Source organism: Rissa tridactyla, chromosome 1 (genome assembly GCF_028500815.1).
Source record: "Rissa tridactyla isolate bRisTri1 chromosome 1, bRisTri1.patW.cur.20221130, whole genome shotgun sequence".
Lineage (NCBI taxonomy): Eukaryota > Metazoa > Chordata > Aves > Charadriiformes > Laridae > Rissa > Rissa tridactyla.
In genome coordinates, this window is record NC_071466.1 from 126,345,351 (window position 1) to 126,365,832 (window position 20,482).

General features: G+C 42.1%; 1 protein-coding gene across 20 annotated transcripts in view; it reads right to left on the reverse strand.

The window, feature by feature from the left end:
* Nucleotides 1-20,482, reverse strand: part of ST3GAL6 (ST3 beta-galactoside alpha-2,3-sialyltransferase 6) — a 48,010-nt gene that overhangs the window by 6,204 nt on the left and 21,324 nt on the right. For 12 of the 20 annotated variants that reach the window (XM_054188632.1, XM_054188631.1, XM_054188623.1 and 9 more), the window contains 8 exons: nucleotides 19,562-19,639; nucleotides 15,897-16,000; nucleotides 14,504-14,567; nucleotides 7,843-7,938; nucleotides 5,502-5,688; nucleotides 4,315-4,452; nucleotides 2,982-3,089; nucleotides 540-692 (listed from right to left, as the gene is read on the reverse strand). In XM_054188632.1, the coding sequence (XP_054044607.1) occupies nucleotides 540-692; nucleotides 2,982-3,089; nucleotides 4,315-4,452; nucleotides 5,502-5,688; nucleotides 7,843-7,938; nucleotides 14,504-14,567; nucleotides 15,897-16,000; nucleotides 19,562-19,639 (928 nt within the window). Of the gene's footprint in view, nucleotides 1-539; nucleotides 693-2,448; nucleotides 2,473-2,981; nucleotides 3,090-4,314; nucleotides 4,453-5,501; nucleotides 5,689-7,842; nucleotides 7,939-14,503; nucleotides 14,568-15,896; nucleotides 16,001-19,561; nucleotides 19,640-20,482 lie in introns of those variants that run through there. The other 8 variants (XM_054188617.1, XM_054188615.1, XM_054188625.1 and 5 more) reach the window with 7 other exon arrangements.

The following is a 20,482-nucleotide window of genomic DNA, read 5'->3' on the forward strand; positions in this document are numbered from 1 at the left end:
GATGTACATATGGAATGGAAGGCTCCAAGGAGACCTTTTAATGGCCTTCCAGTACCTAAAGGGGGCCTACAAGAAAGATGGGGAGGGACTCTTTATCAGGGAGTGTAGTGATAGGATGAGCGTAACGGTTTTAAAGTGAAAGAGGGTAGATTTAGATTAGATATTAGGAAGAAATTCTTTACTGTGAGGGTGGTGAGACACTGGAACAGGTTGCCCAGAGAAGTTGTGAACGTTCCATCCCTGGAAGTGTTCAAGGCCAGGCTGGATGGGGCTTTGAGCAGCCTGGTCTAGTGGGAGGTGTCCCTGCCCAGCGCAGAGGGGCTAGAACTAGATGATTTTAAGGTCCTGTCCAACTCTAACTGTTCTGTGATTCTGTATCTCATGCAGAAATTGCAGAATATGGTGTAGCACAAGGGACACAAATATCATTATCCACATTTTTCAGAAAAAAAAGCAGAGAGGAAGAGATTCAAGCAATGTTAACCCATGAGTAGCTGAACCCAGCTATATTTCTCTCAGCATAAACAAGTGTTTTTTACCTGTATCATCTGAGACATCGTGTCATTGCCGTAGTAGTGCAAAGAACTGTTTCTGTCACTGAAATCGTACTTGAAGCCTGCCAGGTGAACTTCATGGCATATGTGAAATGCGAGTGTAATGGCAATTAGCCCCGTTGTTGGATGCTTGGGTTTCTAAAATGAAACACAAAGAGCACGCATACATAAATAACTGGCAGTTTGATAGAACGGCAAACCTAAAAAGGTGGCACGGGGAAGTCAGCCAGCATGGCTCTTCTACGGACATTTGGTTTTGTAGTTTGATCCCCTTGTGTCTCCTAAGGAGTGAGGTACCGCCTGCAGATTTTCCATGACTGGGGTGTCTGCCATGTTGGCCTTACCCAGGATTCTCCAGTTTCAAGGCAGGGCTGAGCCCATACTGTAGAGCCCTTCCATCAGCACAGGCATCAGGAACGTCTCCCCATCCCTCTGCTCAGCAACCTACTTTCATGAAACTGGTCAGACTTTAATATATTGGAGACCATTTCACCCCGTTAAATTTGACTGAATTAGCAGACGTGTTCAGAATTTTCTAGATTATGGACATCCAGGGGGACAGAATAACATGACATGCCTCAAATCTTCATAACACCAAGATAAAAAAAAGCATAAATGCTACTGCTGCGTAAATTTGGCTGCATTTGAACTTTTTCAAAGCAGGGAAATTCCAGAAGAACATGGCTTTAGACCTTCCCCCACTATTTCCACTAGAAGAAAACAAACTGTAGATAAAATTGCTTGTTTCTCCCTACAGTGAGATAGCTCAGAAGGTAAAGGCAATGTGAAATATCAAGAGCTGGCCATAAACAGGTTTTAACTGCGCAAAATTAAGAGCATTAATAATGCATTAATTAGCATTTCTTACAACAGCACAGAACAACTCATTGCAACCATCTGTCCTATCTTGTGATCAAGTACATGACTGCTTTAGCAGCAGCAGCTAAAGTGATCTGGGGAAGTAAATGAGGCATGGTTCGTAGAGAGCACTGAACTCTTTCACTAGACCAACAGATGAAGCTGAGAGGAAAAAACGCCCCCAGAAATACACAAAAATTTCAGGCACTAATGCCCTTCTTAACTAAAATAACAATTTTCTCAGAGACCAAACAAGCTACACATTCAGTAGCTGCAATCAAACCTCAAACTGAGCATAAAATCACATGCTTTTCTGAACTCTTACCCAATGCTCAGTTCATTTGCCTCTGAAAACAAAGCAGACAAACCAGTACTGGGCAACTTTGTGCAGAGAGGCAGCAGATGCACTCGATGACACAGAAAAATATTTCTTTGTATCGTATGATAAAAGAACAAATCCCCAGGAAGAAGTTACTAACATCAGCTCTGTAAGCCTAATTAAGGTCACAGAATTGAACTATCACCTTCTATGTAGAATTTTTTTTGTATCTTTATGCAACTCTTTGAGTACTCCAGCAATAATATCAACTTCAAATGCATGCTGTTGCCCAGGGCTCCTGCCAGTTCGCAAAACTAACTTTCTGCCCTGAGGGGCCAGTATCATAAACTTAGCAGTGACTCTGTTACAATGTCCATACTAAACAGGACCCAAATGTTATGGTGGGAATGCTACATGTCAGGATTAGTGCTATTTCAAATATCAGGAACATCACAACTTGCAACTAGCTCTGTTTACCTTTGGCTATCATAAAGTTAGCTTCAGAAGCACATACTAAAAAAAAAAAAAGCAAAACTACTTTTAAAATGTATTGTCACACTAGCGCCCTAGCAATACCCAGATACCCTCGGCCTGTAATGAAGTTTGTTCAACCAGTCACGTTTCATGGGAATAGGCGCAGCTCTGGAACGACTCCGCAACACTTTGCGACTTCAGTGCTGCTGGGGCAGCACATCCGATTTTACAGCTGTTCTCCTGCCTCTGCTAACACCATCACAGTTGCTAACAAAGAAACAGAAACGCTCGCTGGACTACGCATAAACGCACACGCAGGGAAGGTGAGATCGGCTTAATGGAAAAAGCAGAGACACCAGGGAACGCAACAGCCGTCTTCGGCGTCTCCCGCAGGCAGAGGGGGCTGAAGCACAGGACAGCAAAGGCAGCGCTGGCCCTTCCCCAGGGATGCACTACCGGGACAGAAGGCTCCAAAGCGGGTCCTGCAAAAGGCCACCCTGCCAACAGGAACCCCCCGAGGCATGACCTGCAGCTCAACCAAGCTGCTTACACACCAGCTGTGCCAGCGTGACTGCAGATGTGCAGGCTCCCAGCCACAGCCTGCCTTGGAGATGGAAGGGAAAGTGAGGACAATCACACCAGAGCTTGACCACTGCTGCTAAACCACCAGGATGGAGCAAGTGGCAGAAAGGGGCTCCAAGCATGCACACACTCTGTCACAGCTTTGGGCAGGGGCACCCAGTGAGCATGAGAGGAACAGAAATCACGTGCATTACCCAAAGCGACTGAAGGGTCTGTGCCTCCATACCAGCTCCAGGACACCGTGCACATCTGTTTGGGTCACTGACAGCACTGGTCTTACTTTTACCCTGACTGAGAGGGGACTGCAGGAAAAGACAGGAGGGATTTCTGGAGCCATGGAGGCCACAGATGTTCTGTGGCGCTTTAGGAGATCATTATACGCCCAACTACTATGCTGCTTTCTTCCCACCCTCAGCTGAAGAGCTGAAATGCCATGGAGACCCAGCAAGCATGCAGCCAAACTGGGTATTCCAGTTTGAGAGTTAATAAGGGAGAGGAAAAAGCCACTATTAGGTTCAAGAAGAAATTTAAAAAAAAAAAAAAAGGCACCAAAACACCCAAAAGCAAAAGACTCTCAACTCCCTCAAGTATTAGAAAGATTAAATCAGAAAAAAAATTGTGGTAGGTACTCCACAGTGACAGCCTGTCAAATGTTTCCACGTGTGTCAGCTGGCTGATCCTGATGAATCAGCTCTGTGCAACAACGTGACCCCAGGGAACCGTATTTGTGTTAAACAGCATGTGGTCAGTCCCGACCGCGCAAGGGAGGTCTCCAGCTTGCAGCCTTACCTTTCATCAGAAACATTCTTCAGTCATAAACTGACAGTTAAAATGTATTTTTATGTCCAAATTGTTGGTTAACTCATTACAATGTTTGGCATCAAATCAGTAAGCACAAGAATGCTGCTAGACGTATGTCATTAGCGTGGGGCTGGAATATCCTGTATGGTCCCTAGCCCCTACCCAACGCCAGCAGAGTGAAATTGCAGCACTGTTAGAATTACTTGGTTGCTGGGTTTTGTTTGTTTGGTGTGGGGTTTTTTTTTGGCATTCTGGTTTAGTTGGGGGAGTTTGGTTTTGGTTGGTTGGGTGTTTTTGTATGTTTTGTTGTTTGGTTGGGTTTTTTTTGGGGGGGGGGTTGGTTTGTTTTTTTTAAGAAAAACTATAAAACACCCTACATTTAATAGTTTAAGACTTCTTAATATTTCCAGAGGCTCTTTGGATTTGCCATGTTTCAATGCTTGTCTGCTTTTCCCAATTTCGTAGAAGGCATTATGTCTGTCTGCAAAAGCAGTCTCATTTAATACTAATTATAGAATCCATAAAAAGAGATTTTTGGCATACGCGGCTACCCACTCACTTTCCGGATTCCATTTTCCCATCTTTTTTGAGCACCACCTAAACGCAAACTACTGCAATGTGAACCTAAAAGACGTTCTTAACATAGTCCACTATAATAAAGAGATAATTACCTCTGAGTACACGTTTGGTTACAACAAAACTAAAAGGCCAGAAGAAAAAGCCTACCTCCTTCTTAGGAAACCTTGTTGGGAAATTAAGCCATTCATAAGCCGTTTTTCTGGTGATGCTGGGATCAAGAATCCTGATTTGACTAGATTTGTATATCATGTTCAGAGCCGGTTTCTTCCAAAAGCCTTTAGCACTCTGTAACAGGCAAGCAAATACACATTTCAGCAGCTTTTGGTTTTAGTTTTTGTAGCAACTCTAACCAGAGTAAAATCCAAGGGCAGGACATTGAGGAAGGAGTATTGAACCTCCCAAAGTTCAACAAAAACATGTGCCAAATTGTACTCCTGCAACAGGATAACCCACTGCAGCAGCAGAGGTTGGGGCAGCTGTCTGGAAAACAGTTCTGCATAAAGGTCTCTGATAGACAACACGCACCAGTGGTGTGCCTGGAGGCAGTAAGTGCTCATTATGTGCTTGGCCACATTAATAAAAGCAAAGGGAACAGGTAGACAGAAGTTATCCTTCTCAAGTACTTTGTACTGTGCCTTTCTGTGATCTCACAAATGCTGCTTTGGGCTCCCCGCTGTGCAAGAGAGTGTCAAACTGGGGCAAGCTCAGCAGAAGGCCACTAAAAGAGCTGAGGGGCCAGAGCACAGAGCAAACAAGAAGGGGCTAAGGAGGCTGGGTTTGCTGAACTCATCTTCAACTACCTGGTAGGGGTTTACAAAAAGAGACAGGATCAAACTACTCAGAGGCGTACAGTAAAAAGACGAGTAAAAATTCTTTCCTGTGAGGGTGCTACAGCATTGAAAGAGAGGTTGTAGAGATATCCTTAGAAATACTCAAAACTTACCTGGACAATGCCCTGAGAACCTGGTATGGCTTTGAACTTGGCCTTGTTTTCTTTCAACAAGGTTTCAGACTAAAGACCTCAAGAGAGAGGTCTCTTCAAACACTATTGTGCAATTTCACCAAGTGGGCATGATAAAATAATCTGGGAAATGGCTGTAGCGTGCATGTCAGAATATGAAACAGTACTAGGAAGAGGATAAAAAGGTATTTCCTCTTGGAAAACTGCTTTGGGAAGAGGAATTAACCAAACATGCGCGTCAGAAAGAGGACTGACTAGGAAATCCAGTGCTCCCCCCAGCTAGGAGGAAGGACTGAGGTTAAAAGCAAACCAGGTATTTCACATGAGAGGTGCGGAGCAAGCTGAGCCAAAGCGCACCAAAAATTAAACTCACTATTTTCTGACCACCCAGGATCTCCCAAAGCCACTTCAAGTCACGTGGTTTGAAGACGATGAGAACAACAGTTGTATTAGGGTCGTAGTGGATCGGATCTGAGAAGATGGATTCTGGGTAAGAAAGGCGGAAAGTCGTCCTCCTTCCAACATCCTCTTCGTACCCTATAACCGGGCCATTATTCATTCTGCAGAGGACAGACACAGAGACAACAATGACTACCCCACCCACGTGCTTACTGTGCGGTGGCTGGCACATACACTAGTCTGCGGGGCAGACAACGTGTCCAGGTACAGGAGGGTTTAGCAGCCTAGCATTTACTTATCACATCACATGGCAGACAAACAATTATCAGGTGCACTCACCCTCTAACTCAGAGGGATCAAGCACATACGGGAACTTGGCCAAAGTGGTTTAGAAAACAATTGCACGATTGCTTATCGCGTGTCACTTGAGCAGAAGGCCTTCTGACTTGGCTCAAACGCAGAAACTGGAGAAGACCAAAGAGAATATCTGGCTTGGAGAATTACCCATTGCTCCATTCATGCTACTAGATGATCCAAGTCATACAGAAGGCAATTCAAGAATGTTTTAATACTCTTCACTGTCTACAGCAGGGACAGGTATTATGACTGTGTACCGGATGCTGATAAATCTTTGTGCTTGCTTTTTTTGTTTGGGGGGTTTTTGGGTGTTGGTTTTGGTTTTTTTTGTTTGTTTGGTTTTTTTTTTTTTAATATTACTTGCACAGCTGCTACTGCTTTGGGATTAACAGATTAATAAGCAGTGAGCAGGTGGGTCAGGTCCCTCTGCTCTGAAGTGTTAGAGGGGCTGTGTTGCAGTTTTTGCCTGGTGGGTGTGTTGCATGTTCTTTGGAGAATTCAGGCAGTCTCTGTATGCTCCATTCCTGCCAATGTGACTGACTGCTCAGAATACGAGGCACACTGCTTAGGAGCATATGTTTGCAAAACAAGGTATGCAGACAAGGAAATATTTCAAAGTTTTATCAGCAGTTGTCATTAAATACAGAATGCAAACACCACTTCTTTGTTCATTCATAGATGTGTACTATATTTCTGAAACAGTTTTGAATTTAGAGTTGTTTTTAAATGTGTGACACCAGTCTACATAAAGATTTCCATTTTAAGAAGAGTAGGTAGATCTACAAGGAGCCCAAATACTTCAAATAGCTTAAAAATAATCCATGGAGCTTCCTTGCATCATTATACTACAGTGAAAGTAAGTGCGAAGTGGGCAGGGTTTTTTTTGTGTGTAAAGCACAAAGTTGTCAGGCAAGTAAATTTTCCTAAGAACAGGGATATTATCTGGATTGCTTTCTATAGTTTTAAGTTTATAAGAGAAGCTACAACTGAAGAATTGCATGTATCCACTTCTACCTTATCAGTATGTTTTCAAATGCATGTCAAACTCCAGGCTTTGTATACAACTTTTTCAAGCAGTTCCTGAAGACTGAAACACTATTACTACAATAAGCACGAGGACTGATGGCAAAGTAACAAAATCAAGATTTTGTTCAGTGTTCAACACAAAGCTGAAGCAGACAAACTGCAACGGCAGCTCAGGTTCAGGCATACGATCTGACGGGGTATTTACCATCTCAATTCCTGTAACAGAGAAACTGATTTACTTTTTTCTTAATGCGCAGCAAATTCTTTTATAACTAGCCAAATAGTCCATTTTCAGTTTGCTTGGCATTTGAGCTTTCCGACAGCCTGTTCCTCTCTGACACTTCCCATTTGCCTAGTCCAGATGCCTCTTCTTCAGACCGCAGCATCCTCTGGTCGGTTGAGGCATCTCAAACTTCCAAGATGAACTAACATGCTTGAGAACAAGGGGCAGACATCGGCATCACCCTCCACCTGACAGGTCCCTTGAGATGGACTTTCCCAGCAAACGTTACATTTAATCCACTCCAAAAAAAAGCATATGCCGGCACAGGGGTAAGACAGGTGTGGTGTGGAAGGCAAGAGGCAGGGCTGCCCACGATGCTGGCTCACAGCGAGGGGCACATGCAGGGCTCTGGGCTGTATCGTGCTTGAACCCATCCCCAACAGCAGCATCCTGCACATGTGTATCTGTACACAAGGCAGACTGACCCCCCAGTGATCCTTCCTCCTCTGCATCAATCAGTCTGTATAATACAACACTGATCCTTTTTTCACCATTTTTTTTTTTAAATGAAGGCTGTGGCAAAGTAAGTAAAACAGGAAGTTTTATACATTTTCATTTGTATAACAACTCAACTCCAAAGCTACTGGCTGACAGCAAAAGTTTGTTAATTCTTTGCACATACATAAAATGAAAAGGAGACACCATTTACCTTATTATCACGTCATAAGAGTCAATTTTCTCCCCTAATGTCTTATTTCGAAGTACTCCTCCATTACCGACCACAACACACCGTCGACAGGCAATGCTGTGGGGAGCAAGCAGAACTTTTAATACACACAACATCCCTTGCTTCGTATTGTTATTAATGATATACTTGCATTTAGCTGCCTTATTTACTAACTGAGGTCCTCTATCTTTTACACTCCTTGGCCCCTACAGAGGGGTCTCAATCCCGTATCACACACTAATGCTGCTTTCTAAAAATGCAGCTGCATTATTTCAGGGACTGCCAAAATCAGGAAATGGCTCCTTTCACATAAAACTATTTTTACACATGTCCTTTTTCTAGTGGTTTGCTGTTTAAGATCCTCTAACCAGTTGATGATATGGGTGCCATTAGATAAATTGTTTTCCACAATGCTTCAAACTTGTCCCAGTCTGGGGGTATACCAACCACGACAGTACATCTGGAAAAACTAACTGAAATTAAGGTGGTTCTGCAACATTGTACAACTCCACAACTCTAGAGATCTCCAACATAAGCTAAAGCAGCAAGATTTAGGTTCACAATTTATCTGTCAGGCCTCTGAACTGCACATGGGAAAAACCTTACCCCAATGACACATGTGATGGCTTTTCAAATGAATATATTCACGTTGATTTTTTCTCCCTCTACTTAGAAAGTGCTGTCTAAACATGTAAAGTGCATGCTGTCATGACATAACAGGAGAGATATGCTTGCTTAAAAGTTGCATTCTCATATGACTACATTGAAATTAGACGACATTACCAAGTATATAAAACACTGTGAACTACAAATTAGCTCTTATATTACATCCATTCAAAATAGTAACTACTTTCAAATTTAGAATATATTCAGGGTTAAAAAGCACCCAAAAAAAGGTATTATGCAAATACACACTTATGAAAGTAAATTCTAGTGGTAAGATTTTTCCAAGTAATCCTAGGTTTTCTACGTGTGTCTTTTGCTCTCTATTGTCTTATTTCAATGTTAGTAAAATGTGTGCTTTGCTTAAAAAAAGCACAGACAGGCTTGCTGGTGTTTTACTCAGGAAATTTTGCCTCTTTAAGGAAGGTTTACAACCAACATATAAGATTGCAAACTCCTCCTTACAGAACAACCACATCATTTTTTTCTTGTAAAAATGCTTCTTTATTTAGAGCAAAAGCTGTTCAACTTGGGCTGCAGCAAGAACAATGGCAAAACAAAAACGTTGGTATTTTCTTCAGACACAAACAGGCTCTCAGCTTACTGAGGATGAGCTGCCTCCCAACATCCTGCTCCCACAGTTCTTCAAATAAGAAAAAGGTTCTATGCCACTTCTTACCGTAGGGGACCCCAGAACGATGTCCCAAGGAATACTATAATCTGTATTAAATGCCCAGTGTGATACTTCAAGCAGACTAATTAACACCTTTCTCATCAGATAGTCCACCCTGTTTTTTCCAGCTGAGGAGAGCTGAATGAAAGCAACCTGTTCCAGTCGAGACTGACTGACACTTCAATGTACGAAGCAGTTCCCCATAATTCTTACAGAATCGTTAATGCAATTATGCTGAACTGCATGTGGGCTAGGGAAAAGAAACTGGACCCCAGATAACCTGAAGCTTACAGAAAAGGTGAGATGAGAATAAATGCCAACTGTAAAAAGCACTGTATTGCAGATGAAATACTGGGATGGCACCTTCTCACCCGCTGCTCTAGGGCCACATCTGCAGAGGGAGTTGACCTAAAAATGTGTTTGTGTATATATAAAGAGATATATTCATATATATATAAAAATAATGCTGAAAAATGCATCTCTTAGGGTGGGTTGACATGGAAAAAGCTGGCACACCTTTCTCTGGTGTTTCCCAAGCAGCTTAGAAGCCAAGCATTCATAAAAATATTTCCAGCTAATGCCAGAAGTTCACATGACTTGGCACCTGGGAAATCAGAGGGGTGAAAACCTACTATACCATCCCCTCCTCAGTATGCCCATTCCCTCTACACCCACAAAACCCTTCCCTCTGTATTCCAGAACTGCTTCAGCCCATTCATTTTCCAATTAGTTTTTCAATCTAGTTTTAAAATATCCTGAGAAAGCAAGGCTGATGAACATATGCCTCTAGCAAATTTTACAGTGGGAGGAAGGAAGCAGAAGTTACCCTTTTCCTGAATTATACTTTGTTACCTGCAGCTATGTTATAGAGCTCAGAGCAAGATCCTGCACTACAGAAGAGCAACAGCAAGGAGAAACAGGAAGGAAAAAAGAAAACTGGACAAAAAATGTGATCACTAAGTGATGCAGGTGAAATGAGGGAGATAAGGAAGAAGCACAGAATTAGCATACAGTTTTATCATGTTTTCCTGTCATTTACAGCATGCCTCTAAATCATGGAAAGTTTCAAATCATCTCAAATCTCTGAATTCAGTATCACCAAAAGTTACGTGGCCGCAGCTGGGTAGCTGAGGTACAAACCTCATCACCACAATGCAAGTCCTAAACTGTTACCCATACTCCAACTCCTGATGCTACCCCTCCTAGCTAGAGCATCTATCCCCAGTGCTTGGTGGACACCATGGTTTGGCAGTGATTAACACCATGCATAAACTTATCTTCAGGTCTCAATAAAAAGCCAGAAAAATTGCTCCTAATCTTGCTGAATATTTTCTTTTTTACTCTGACTACTGGGTGTGAATTCACAAAAACTACGTCAACTCCATTACAAGTGATTTGTATCATTCTGACCACAATAAGCAGCCAAAAAGTTACTTTGAGGAGGCACTGCTTGTTCTGTCCCTCGTAGATGAACTTTAATCAATTCCTTATTACACACCTTTCAATGTTTGGCAGAGGCTATGATTTTAGAAGCTTCTTCGCTATGTCAAATTCCTAGCTATTGAAATAATGCCTTCCACTCTGGTATAAAACTGAAGAGCTCTTTGGTTTCTCCCCTTTGCACCGTGCAGTTGTGATGTAGCAGGACACACTCAGGGCAGGGAGGGTAAAGTAAAACGTGACTTTAGAGCCAGGTAAGAGAGGCTCGCACAGCTACAGAAGCTGGGTAGCTGCTCTCAAGTTAAATCCAAGCTCTCTTCCCTCTTACTGATGGATGCAGACCAGATCTTGTTCATGGCTAAGAGATGACTGATATTACTTGGGTACAAAACAGAGTGAAGATTGAAGTTTGATTAAGCTTTCGAACTCCAGTGCCCTTAACATGCATACTCAGAAATAAAGTTGCCTTCTAATAACCAATAAACCATCTAACATTGGTATGTGAACTTTTGAAATGGATAAAGTCAACAAGCAGATCAAATACTCCTGGTGCATTGTACATGAATACAGCCATAGATACAGTCAAATGAATTAGGAAGACCAGCTTTTAATCTCTATCAAGTCCGGGAAGTCAGAGCGGGCCAACTTAAACAGGAAGTCTGGCACAAACGTGCTCTTTCTGAATTGTCTCATCCCCTTATCCCTCTCCCTTCCCAGTATTCAAGTGTCTCCAGTTACGATCATAGCTCTGCGTCCACAGTAGTACAGATTCCACTGGCAACAATAAGCAGGGAGTAAAAAAAGAGAACACAATATCATAGGAAACTGACATATGAAATGGAGATAAAGAATACGTAGTAAGGCTGGACTGTATTCAAACATATTTAAGTTAAATAAGCTGACCTATACTTACTGTAAATCACAAAAATCAACACATTGATTTCCAGCAACTGTTACTCCCAGATATTTTACCAACGCCATTTATTAAAGTTTCCTTTTTTATAATGTTTTCATATTAAATAAAACCCAAACACTCAACCTTTCTTCAAGTCAATAAATGGGCAAGAAAAATAAATTCAGATGTCCTTAAACAACATAAGGTATGCTATAAGTGAATATACAGACTGAAACGTTTGGAGGTCTAGCTTACAATCACCAGCACAATATCGATAAAAGTGAAAAATATTACGACCTCAGCTGTAACAATTGCTATAGCAATGGTTCCAGTGGCTAAGGGATTGCATTTAGGTGTTAGAGACCTACTTAGAGTATTAATGGATCCTGATGTAAATCAGGTAACTGATCTCCAACATCCAAATGCAATCACTCAAAACATTGCCCTAGTCACATGGTGTACAAGACCCTCTTAATCTCAAAGCCAGGCATAAGTTTACATATTTTTTTTTATGGTGAAATGCTAAAAGAAACATTTTCCTAGTCTATAAAAGAAAAATATTGTTAAATAGAGATGTAGCATTTAAATGTCAAAAGGCTTTCATCCTCCACATTCCACTGAAATACTGTTTCTCTGGAAAAGGAAGATCTCAACGTCAATTCCTTTAACACACACCCCCATAGCCAGTTGAGGAATGCAAATTATTTCCTTTGAGGTTACATGGGAAAAGGAGGATGTAGAGGTCACATTTTGTTGACTCAGGATTGTGCAAATGCATTCGTAAGAATTTACTCCTGTTGAACTTAAGAGTCCTGACAGCACCCAGCAAGTAATTATGAGGAAGTGGGTAGAGCAGGTGTTCAGATGTTACTCTGTAGATACAGCCCTAGCCTGGAAAACCCTCTCCCTCGGGCTATTCCACGGAAGTCAGTGACACTGTTCACTTCCAAACTGTTTTGGAGAGCTAGACCTTTACACAGTGAGAATTTCACCTAAGTTTAGAAAAAGGCATTGTTTGGAAAAAAATCCTTTGTAGCTCACTATGTACAGTTTTACCTAAGTCACAGACAAATACAGCCATATGAGCACCACAGATTTGGTGCTCACACAGCCTAATATTTGTTAAAATACATTATAGCAGGTTCCCCCCCCCCAGCCCCAAGGAAAGTTCATAGAGAAATTTGGTTTGCATTCTGCCAAGGCGGCTGAATTAGGTGGCAGCAATACAGAATTGCCTAATAATTTTGTTGCTCTATTACTGGAGAACATTTCTAGGATGAATTCTCAGAAGTGTTTCACAGTCAAAAGCCACTGTATCTCGGTTTAACGTATATATAAAAGCTCTTCCTTACTACAGTGGTGATTCATGCCCTAACAGTGTTATACACAAAACCTGATGGATCTTGAAAGAATACGTTGTATGAAGTCTCGTACATTTAATTTATGCTACTGCCTGTTAAATAGCAATGGTTCTCATTTTGCTTCGGTACTACTGAAGTATATTACTTTTATTAAAATGAAGCATACTTCTCAGAACCACTAAACATATCTATATGTCAAAGAACCTACATTCAAAGAATACCAATTACCTTATTTTAGATCTATAGGACAGACACTTCCGTTAAAAGGTACTATGCTGTACTGCAAGTGTCTCTACTTTACAGCCAAAACGATTACAGTGCTGAACTTGTGATTTCAGGAAATTTCTAACAGAACATTTGGCATTATTCTTCAAACTCCAGACAGAAGACTAGCCTTTATCGGCCAATTCTGTATAAATGTCCCTAATTACCACACTCCTAACAGAGAATAGAGTTTCTTCCTTCCCCGCCCTGCCCCAAGAGTAAACCTGAACATCCTAGAAATGGATAGTAAACACATGGAAAGGAAGGAGTACAGTAGGTGAAAAGGAAAACTGCATGTTAAAGCCAAGATAATTCTTAGGCTTGAACACCATTATTTTGTTTATATTCCACCCAACTTTAATTAAAATGCGATCCTGGCATTTGGCTTGAAGCAACAATCTTCTGTTTGATCTTCTTGATTAAAAAAGCAAAATCAAGTACAGCCATCCTCAGCATTATTTGCATTCAACTCTATTAAGAGGCCTGCATATTAACATGATATATGGCAGGCTGTCAGCCTGTTTGCTAGACTGCAAGTCTAAGTAGTCATTTGCATCACTTGGTAAACACAGGACTTGAGTACACTTGCCAGCCCTACTACACTACCTCCAAAAAAAAAAAGCCAACCCAAAAATAAACAAAAAACCAAACCCCAACAATAAGACACACACACAGAGAAAGGCCCTCCAAAAACAAACAAAAAATCCCATCAGAATTGGCTACTAACAAAGAGATTTTTAAACAAGACAGTCTAATGCATGGGAAGCGAGTTATCTAAGGCATGCTCCAGTCTGTACCACACCCTGGTTACTCCTGAAATGCCAGAACAGCCTTTCCTGGCTGCCTCTGTCTCCCGCATTCACGGGAAAGGAACCTGAGCATACACATGAACAACGGTGCGTGCAGCAGGCATGAGATTTCTTTTGTGTAGAAACAGCCAACGGTTGGCATCCACTTATCCCAAAGATTCTCTAGCTTACAGTAATGGCGACATTGAAAGAGGAGATCACATTTGGTTTTTAAGGGGTGGTTTCACTTTCCTCAAGTATAAAAAGATACTAGAGGAAAATGGGACTGCATTCAGCTAGCAAGTTCCTAGCACACTTATGAAAAGAAATATGTAAGTTTAGGCTCCCTCACAGAAAAATTATTCTTGAATGTTGGTGTTATGTATGTTTAAAACCAAACTTATTTAAATCTTGGAATCTGTTACAGATTGCTTGGACACTGTCAGTCAGATTTGCATCTTGGCTAACGAGCAATTTCAGGATAATGCCACTGACATTCCTTTTCAGATAAATATTAGAAATACAATGAACAGAAACAGTAGCAAATAAACCATCTCACCTGTCATGTCCATTGGAAAGTCCACAGTTCTGTACTCTTGAAAGGGCTAAACGAAAGAATTGCTCTAGAACGCAAATACAAAGAAGAGTAGTGAAAATGTCCAGTGCTTTCCATTAAAAATAAGCATGCCACCCTGACTACAGCATTTTCAGACACAGTAGTTTTTACGCACTGTGCATAAAAAACTCAAAATAAGAACACTTGTAATTTAGGGCCACAGGTCAATCAGTGATGCCAAAGAAATTCAGGTTTATCAGAGCTCCTCTCTGGGAAGCTTTTCCTGCCCCAATATTCCCCTGTTGGAAAATAGCATGGGATCTATATCCAAAAAAAAAAAGTCTTAGTTACAGCAAATAAGCATCGTAAGAGCTTCCAAGACCTGCATCCTAATTGACTTTATTTTTTTATTTTACCCACTGTTTCAGCTGAAGCAGAAGCAGCCTTGACCCAAGAGTAGGGGCCCGACAGCCAGGGACAGTAACAGCATTACATATTTTGGGAGAAGACATCAAACCACCCTGTGCTCACTGGCCAAGATGGGCTAAGGCACCTTCCCAGCCCTCCCTGGGTGGGCAGGTGCCTGCTGGACACTCAACGTGCCTCTGAGAGAGGGCCTCAACTCATTCCCAAACATATTTTTCCTCACCACAACCCCAGAGGTGCAGAAAAATGCACCATCCTCGTTACACTGATGGAGGGCAAATCGGGAGTCTAAAGCCCAGATCTGCAGGGTAACTAGGAAGGTGCACTGTTTGATGTCAAAAACTCTGAGACTTGAGACTTTACAAAAGGGCGACTAAGACCCTTAGGTGTCTGGCCCTGTCTACTCTGCCTTGACCAAGGTGGGCAGCAGGCAAACACTTTGCAGAGGTACAGCAGCCCTGCCCCAGTGGGAACTCCCCCTGCAGCCCCACTGACACCTTCCCTGGTGGGAGAAGCTAGCCCACTACAAGGAAAATTTTGCTGCTGTAACCACCCCAAGGTGGGGACTTCTGCCTCAGTAGGACTCTGTATACTGATGGGCTTAGGTGTGTTGATCGAACCCCATCGCACTAACCCTGCTAATATTTCACCTAGAAAAGCGCTAGCTAAATATCTTTAGCACTCCAGCCCACATATAAATAAAAGGAAGTTGAATAAGCCCCACTTTTCCTCACTCCCACCTCTTTGGAGCTTCCCTGCTAAGCGGGGTAAGCCCAACGCAGTGTTTTATTGGTTAAAAACAGGAAGGTGCCAGGTCAGAAGGACTAAATGAAACCATTAAGTCACTGCTAGATACCCCCCAAAAGGATTGGCATTGGTGAATAGGAAAGACCAGGGCCAGAGATTCAGGTGGCTTTACATGACATTTAGGTATTTCAGTTTAAAAACAAGGTACATGGGGAACACAAACCTGCTCTCTTTATTCCGTAAGGTAGTTCAAACTTATCACTCCCGTGGAACTCCGCCACTCTGATAAAATCATTAGCGCACAGGAACGGGTATATTTTGTCAACACTAATGAAGGGAAAAAAGTAAGACGTTTCAAAAAATCCACATGATGTATTTGAATAAGCCAATAATTCACGCAATTGCTTTTAGAAAAAGCTTTCTTTACCCTACTTACCAATTTTTAAAAGAAGAAAACTCATGAACACAGAGAAAGAAAGGAGGTGGCAGAAAAGGGGAAGATTTTTTTAATGGAAAAAAATACAGGTAGAGAGCGAGATAAAATTATTTCTCTGCTAGTATAAGTTACCTAGAGTCATTAAAATCACATGAGTGAAAGCTTACACCATGAGAGCATACTTAGGAGAATACGTAACACAGGAAGACAATTAATAACTTCAGGTTTGAAAAGCACATACCAGAGGCAGCAAGGAAAATTAAGAGTTGTTATTGTTATATATGTCAATTTAATAAATAAAAATAGGATTTGAAACAAGGTGTTTTAAGTTGAAAATACCATGTCCTGAAGACATCAGCTTATTTGAAATGTGCTCCCATTCCAAACAAGTGGCATTTTATGGCTGTGTTGACATCAGTAAATACTTTGGGGCAACAAAGGTATAACCACACAGCAAAAAAGTATTGAGTTCTCATGTTCACATTACACACACCTCGGGGTTTGGGGGTTTTTTTGGTTTGGTTTTTTTTGGGGGGGAGGGTCCTTTTTTTTTTTTTTTTTTTTTACTCTGGACTAACTCTAGTAGGGTCCCGCAGTTTGAACACCCCTTAGCAGCTGCAGCACAGCGTGAGTGCTCCTGCAGCACATCTTCTGGCTTAGCCAAAATTCAGATGTCTGAAAGGAGCCCAGTGCACGTGTGCCAGGGCCACCCTGTGACAAGAAGCACGGCACATGGGGATCACAAGGAGGTTTGCCTCGAAAGCGCATTCCTCCTGCAAACTAGAACATGACAGCGTCACACTTTATAAGCATCAAGATAGAAAGAATGGGTCACTTCTTCAAAAGACAGTAACCACAGACCAGGGTTATCTCATAGCCAGGATCCTATTATCAAATCTGCGAAGCCAAATGAATGAACAGTAGACCCAATCCTAATCCTGTCACATGCTACCATGCCCTTGGCTTCACCTTGGAGTTAAATCAACACCCACTGGCTGAACTGGTTGACTTTGTAGCAATCCTGCATACTAAATCTTAGATTAAAACGTTAACACAGAAGTATACAGTCACAGTGAGAAAACCTAGTGTTGATTATAAATTATATTATAAATATCCACAACCAGCACATGACTTGTTTCCCCATTAAGAATATCAATAGCTGTTAAAAAAAAAAAACAAACCCTCCCTCTCAGTCTCACAATCAAGTATCCCACTCTAAGATCTATGCATTTAGAAGATACTAACAGTAAAAAGAAAAAAAAAAAAGAAAACTACAAAACACCACAGTCCACACACCAAGAACTGGGCCATAGGTTAACTATGCAAGGCCAGCTAACTTTGAGACACCATGCTCTGAACACGCATATTAAATTTAATAACTTGCCTTGCTGTTCAGAAGCAGATTGTAAGCTTAGACGTAATAAATAATTTACCTACTGCAAAGAGATTCTTAATTCTAGCTCTGGTTCCTTTCCAATAAATAATTCTGCCAGGTTAGAAATCCTTTCAACCTCCCCAGGCTATTACCAAAGTGCACAGACCAGATCTTCAGCTCACACACACTGTCCCTGTAAAGGAGCTATGGAAATACTCAAGAGACTCCGCTCTATGTCTGCACCTACCTTCTCCTCGCTGCACATCCCCGAGTCCATTCCTGCCCCCTTGCACAGCACCCGCTGCCCCTGACACAGAGACAGCCTGGGCACACTCTGTGGGCAAGGGACCCAGGACCACCTCTCCAGGCCAGGCAGCTAACCAGAACTCAAAGACCACAGGACTGCTTTGGGGAGGACAAACTTGAGATCCTTCCATGTTCTTTAAAATAATAATAGCACTGAATTAAAGCCAAGTTTTCTTGTGCACAAAAAGGACCAAAAAAAAAAAAAACCAAAAAAGAAAGAAGCAACGGTGCCTAAACTTCCTCCCAAGCTTTCTCAGGAACATACTCAATGTTTGCTCAGGTAAAACACAAAGCCAACAAATACAGCCTGCCTGCTTCTGGTCCCATAGCACTTCCTTGATCCCTTCTCATTTAAGACTTGTGCTTCTAATAACAAAGACTCTCAGTATTTCTTCACAAATATCTTGGATGCACTTTTGTGACCAGACACCTGCTTTGTTTTGAGCTGAAGCTCTTCCTTTTTTCATCTGACTGCTTCTTTACAAAGGAAGCTTCCTATGAGTACCTTAAAGTGGAAGACACCTACACACAACTCAACAATACTCTCACAGGAACAAAACCATGAATAATCCCAGATTTCATTACAATTCAATTCCATTAAAATTCCACTGAAGGGGAAGAATCTTCTATCTTTAAAGACTGGATGAATTTTTGTACATTTCATACTCCTCTTTCCAAATAAAATAAGGATAGTTTCAAAACTTGTCTGTTCCCTGGCTGCTACAGAAATACTTAGCTACCAAAAAATCTTAATCTTTTTAAGTCCAGGTTCTTACTAATAGAATGACTGAGTTTCAGTCTTGGATATGAGGCTTATCTTACAGTAAAAGCATGGGGGAAAAAGAATTAAGGCTTGTATTTCGATCATTAAAATAGTTTCACTGTGTGCTGGTTTTGGCTGGGGTTGAGTTAATTTTCTTCACAGTAGCTAGTGTGAGGCTATCTTTAGGATTTGTGATGGAAACAGTATTGATAATACAGAGATGTTTCGGTTATCGCTGAGCAGTGCTTACACAGAGTCAAGGCCTTTTCTGTTCCTCACACCAACCTACCAAGGAGTAGGCTGGGGGTGCACAAGGAGTTGGGAGGGGACACAGCTGGGACAGCTGACCCCAACTGACCAAAGGGATATTCCATATCATATGATGTCATGCTCAGCATATAAAGCTGAGGGAAGGAGGAAGGGGGAGACATTTGGAGTTACGGTGTTTGTTTTCACAAGTAGTCATTATGCATTTTGGAGCCCTGCTTCCCTGGAGATGGCTGAACACCTGCCTGGTGAAGAGAAGCAGTGAATGAATTCCTTGTTTTTCTTTGCTTGCATGCATGGCTCTTGCTTTGCCTATTAAACTGTCTTTATCTCAACCCGCGAGTCTTCTCACTTTTACCCTTCTGATTCTCTCTCCATCCCACCCTGGGCAAGTGAGAGAGAGGCTGTGCGGGGCTTAGTTGCCAGCTGGGGTTAAACTATGACACACTGTTATGTGCTACAGTACGTCAAGAGGAAGTACTTATTTACTCAGTACATACACCACCACCATGTTGAGCTAGTTGTGTGGTATTGCTCAGATGCTGAGCAGCGGCAAGCTAAACAATTTGTGTTGCCACAGCCAGGAAAAGCAGCAGTGAACCCAAGCCCAAAAGCTGTGCTGCTTCCAGAGGTGAATCAAAATGTGAAATAGTCCAGAATACGTAAATAGCTCATTTCTACCTCAGTCAGCACAGCCTGTCCTTCTTCACCCCCCCACCACACTTCCCACAGAAGACTCACCTCAGTAAAGATTCAAATGCTGGTTTCAGGAGACAAGTGTCCAGCGCATTCCTCCTCTCCACAGCCGTAGGTGGTAGCCTACAAAACAAGAATTTCAAAGAAATAGCAAGAACAGGAACACGTAGCAGCACCAAGGTAGGGAAACTTGGATAAGCCAAATTAGTAAAAGCTGATTACTGAGTTAACACCACACCAAGTTTTCATGACTGCCTCTGTCTGTATTATAAAGACCTTTCTCAATGTGGTACAATTACTTTTACTAGTAAAGGCTTTTATCTCACAGCACTGCTTCCAAGGGGTCTGCAACCTCCTTGCTCAGCAACTATCAAAGCAGCCATAACCAGAGGTGAGATGTCAGGCCAACCTGCAGAGAAGCAGGACACCTGGGCTGAATCACCCTGGCAGCCATACCAGATAGCATCACCAGTGATATTTGGCGAGGAGAGGGGAGTCCTCTTTGGAGAAGAGAATAGACAGCACCTCACAGGGTGCTTCAAGGAAAATGAGATTCTTTGGGGCTGTCATTCCTCTCATAATAAGGCTAAGAGTTACACTTCTAAGCACATTCCCACCTTGGCGATTTAGCCCAATTAATAACAAGTATGAAGCCCAGAAGGGAGGGTAAAGTTCAGTGTGAGCAATGCGTGCATCTGGGCTGCATTAAGAACAGAAGGATGAAACCACCACATTAGATCCACAAGCCAAACAGACCATTAAGGTTAATTGCTTTTGGTAACCTCAAGTTGTCATGTGAATACTGACACTGAGAAAGCACCCCGTGAAACGTATCAGCTGGCCAACTTATTGCTTTCCAGCATCAGCCTCACAGACAGCATTTTGCAGGACAGCTTCAGAGAGAACAGAGACCTGCTTTTAAGTTTTAGCATAGGCTCTCATTGGCCCTACAAACCTAATTGCAGG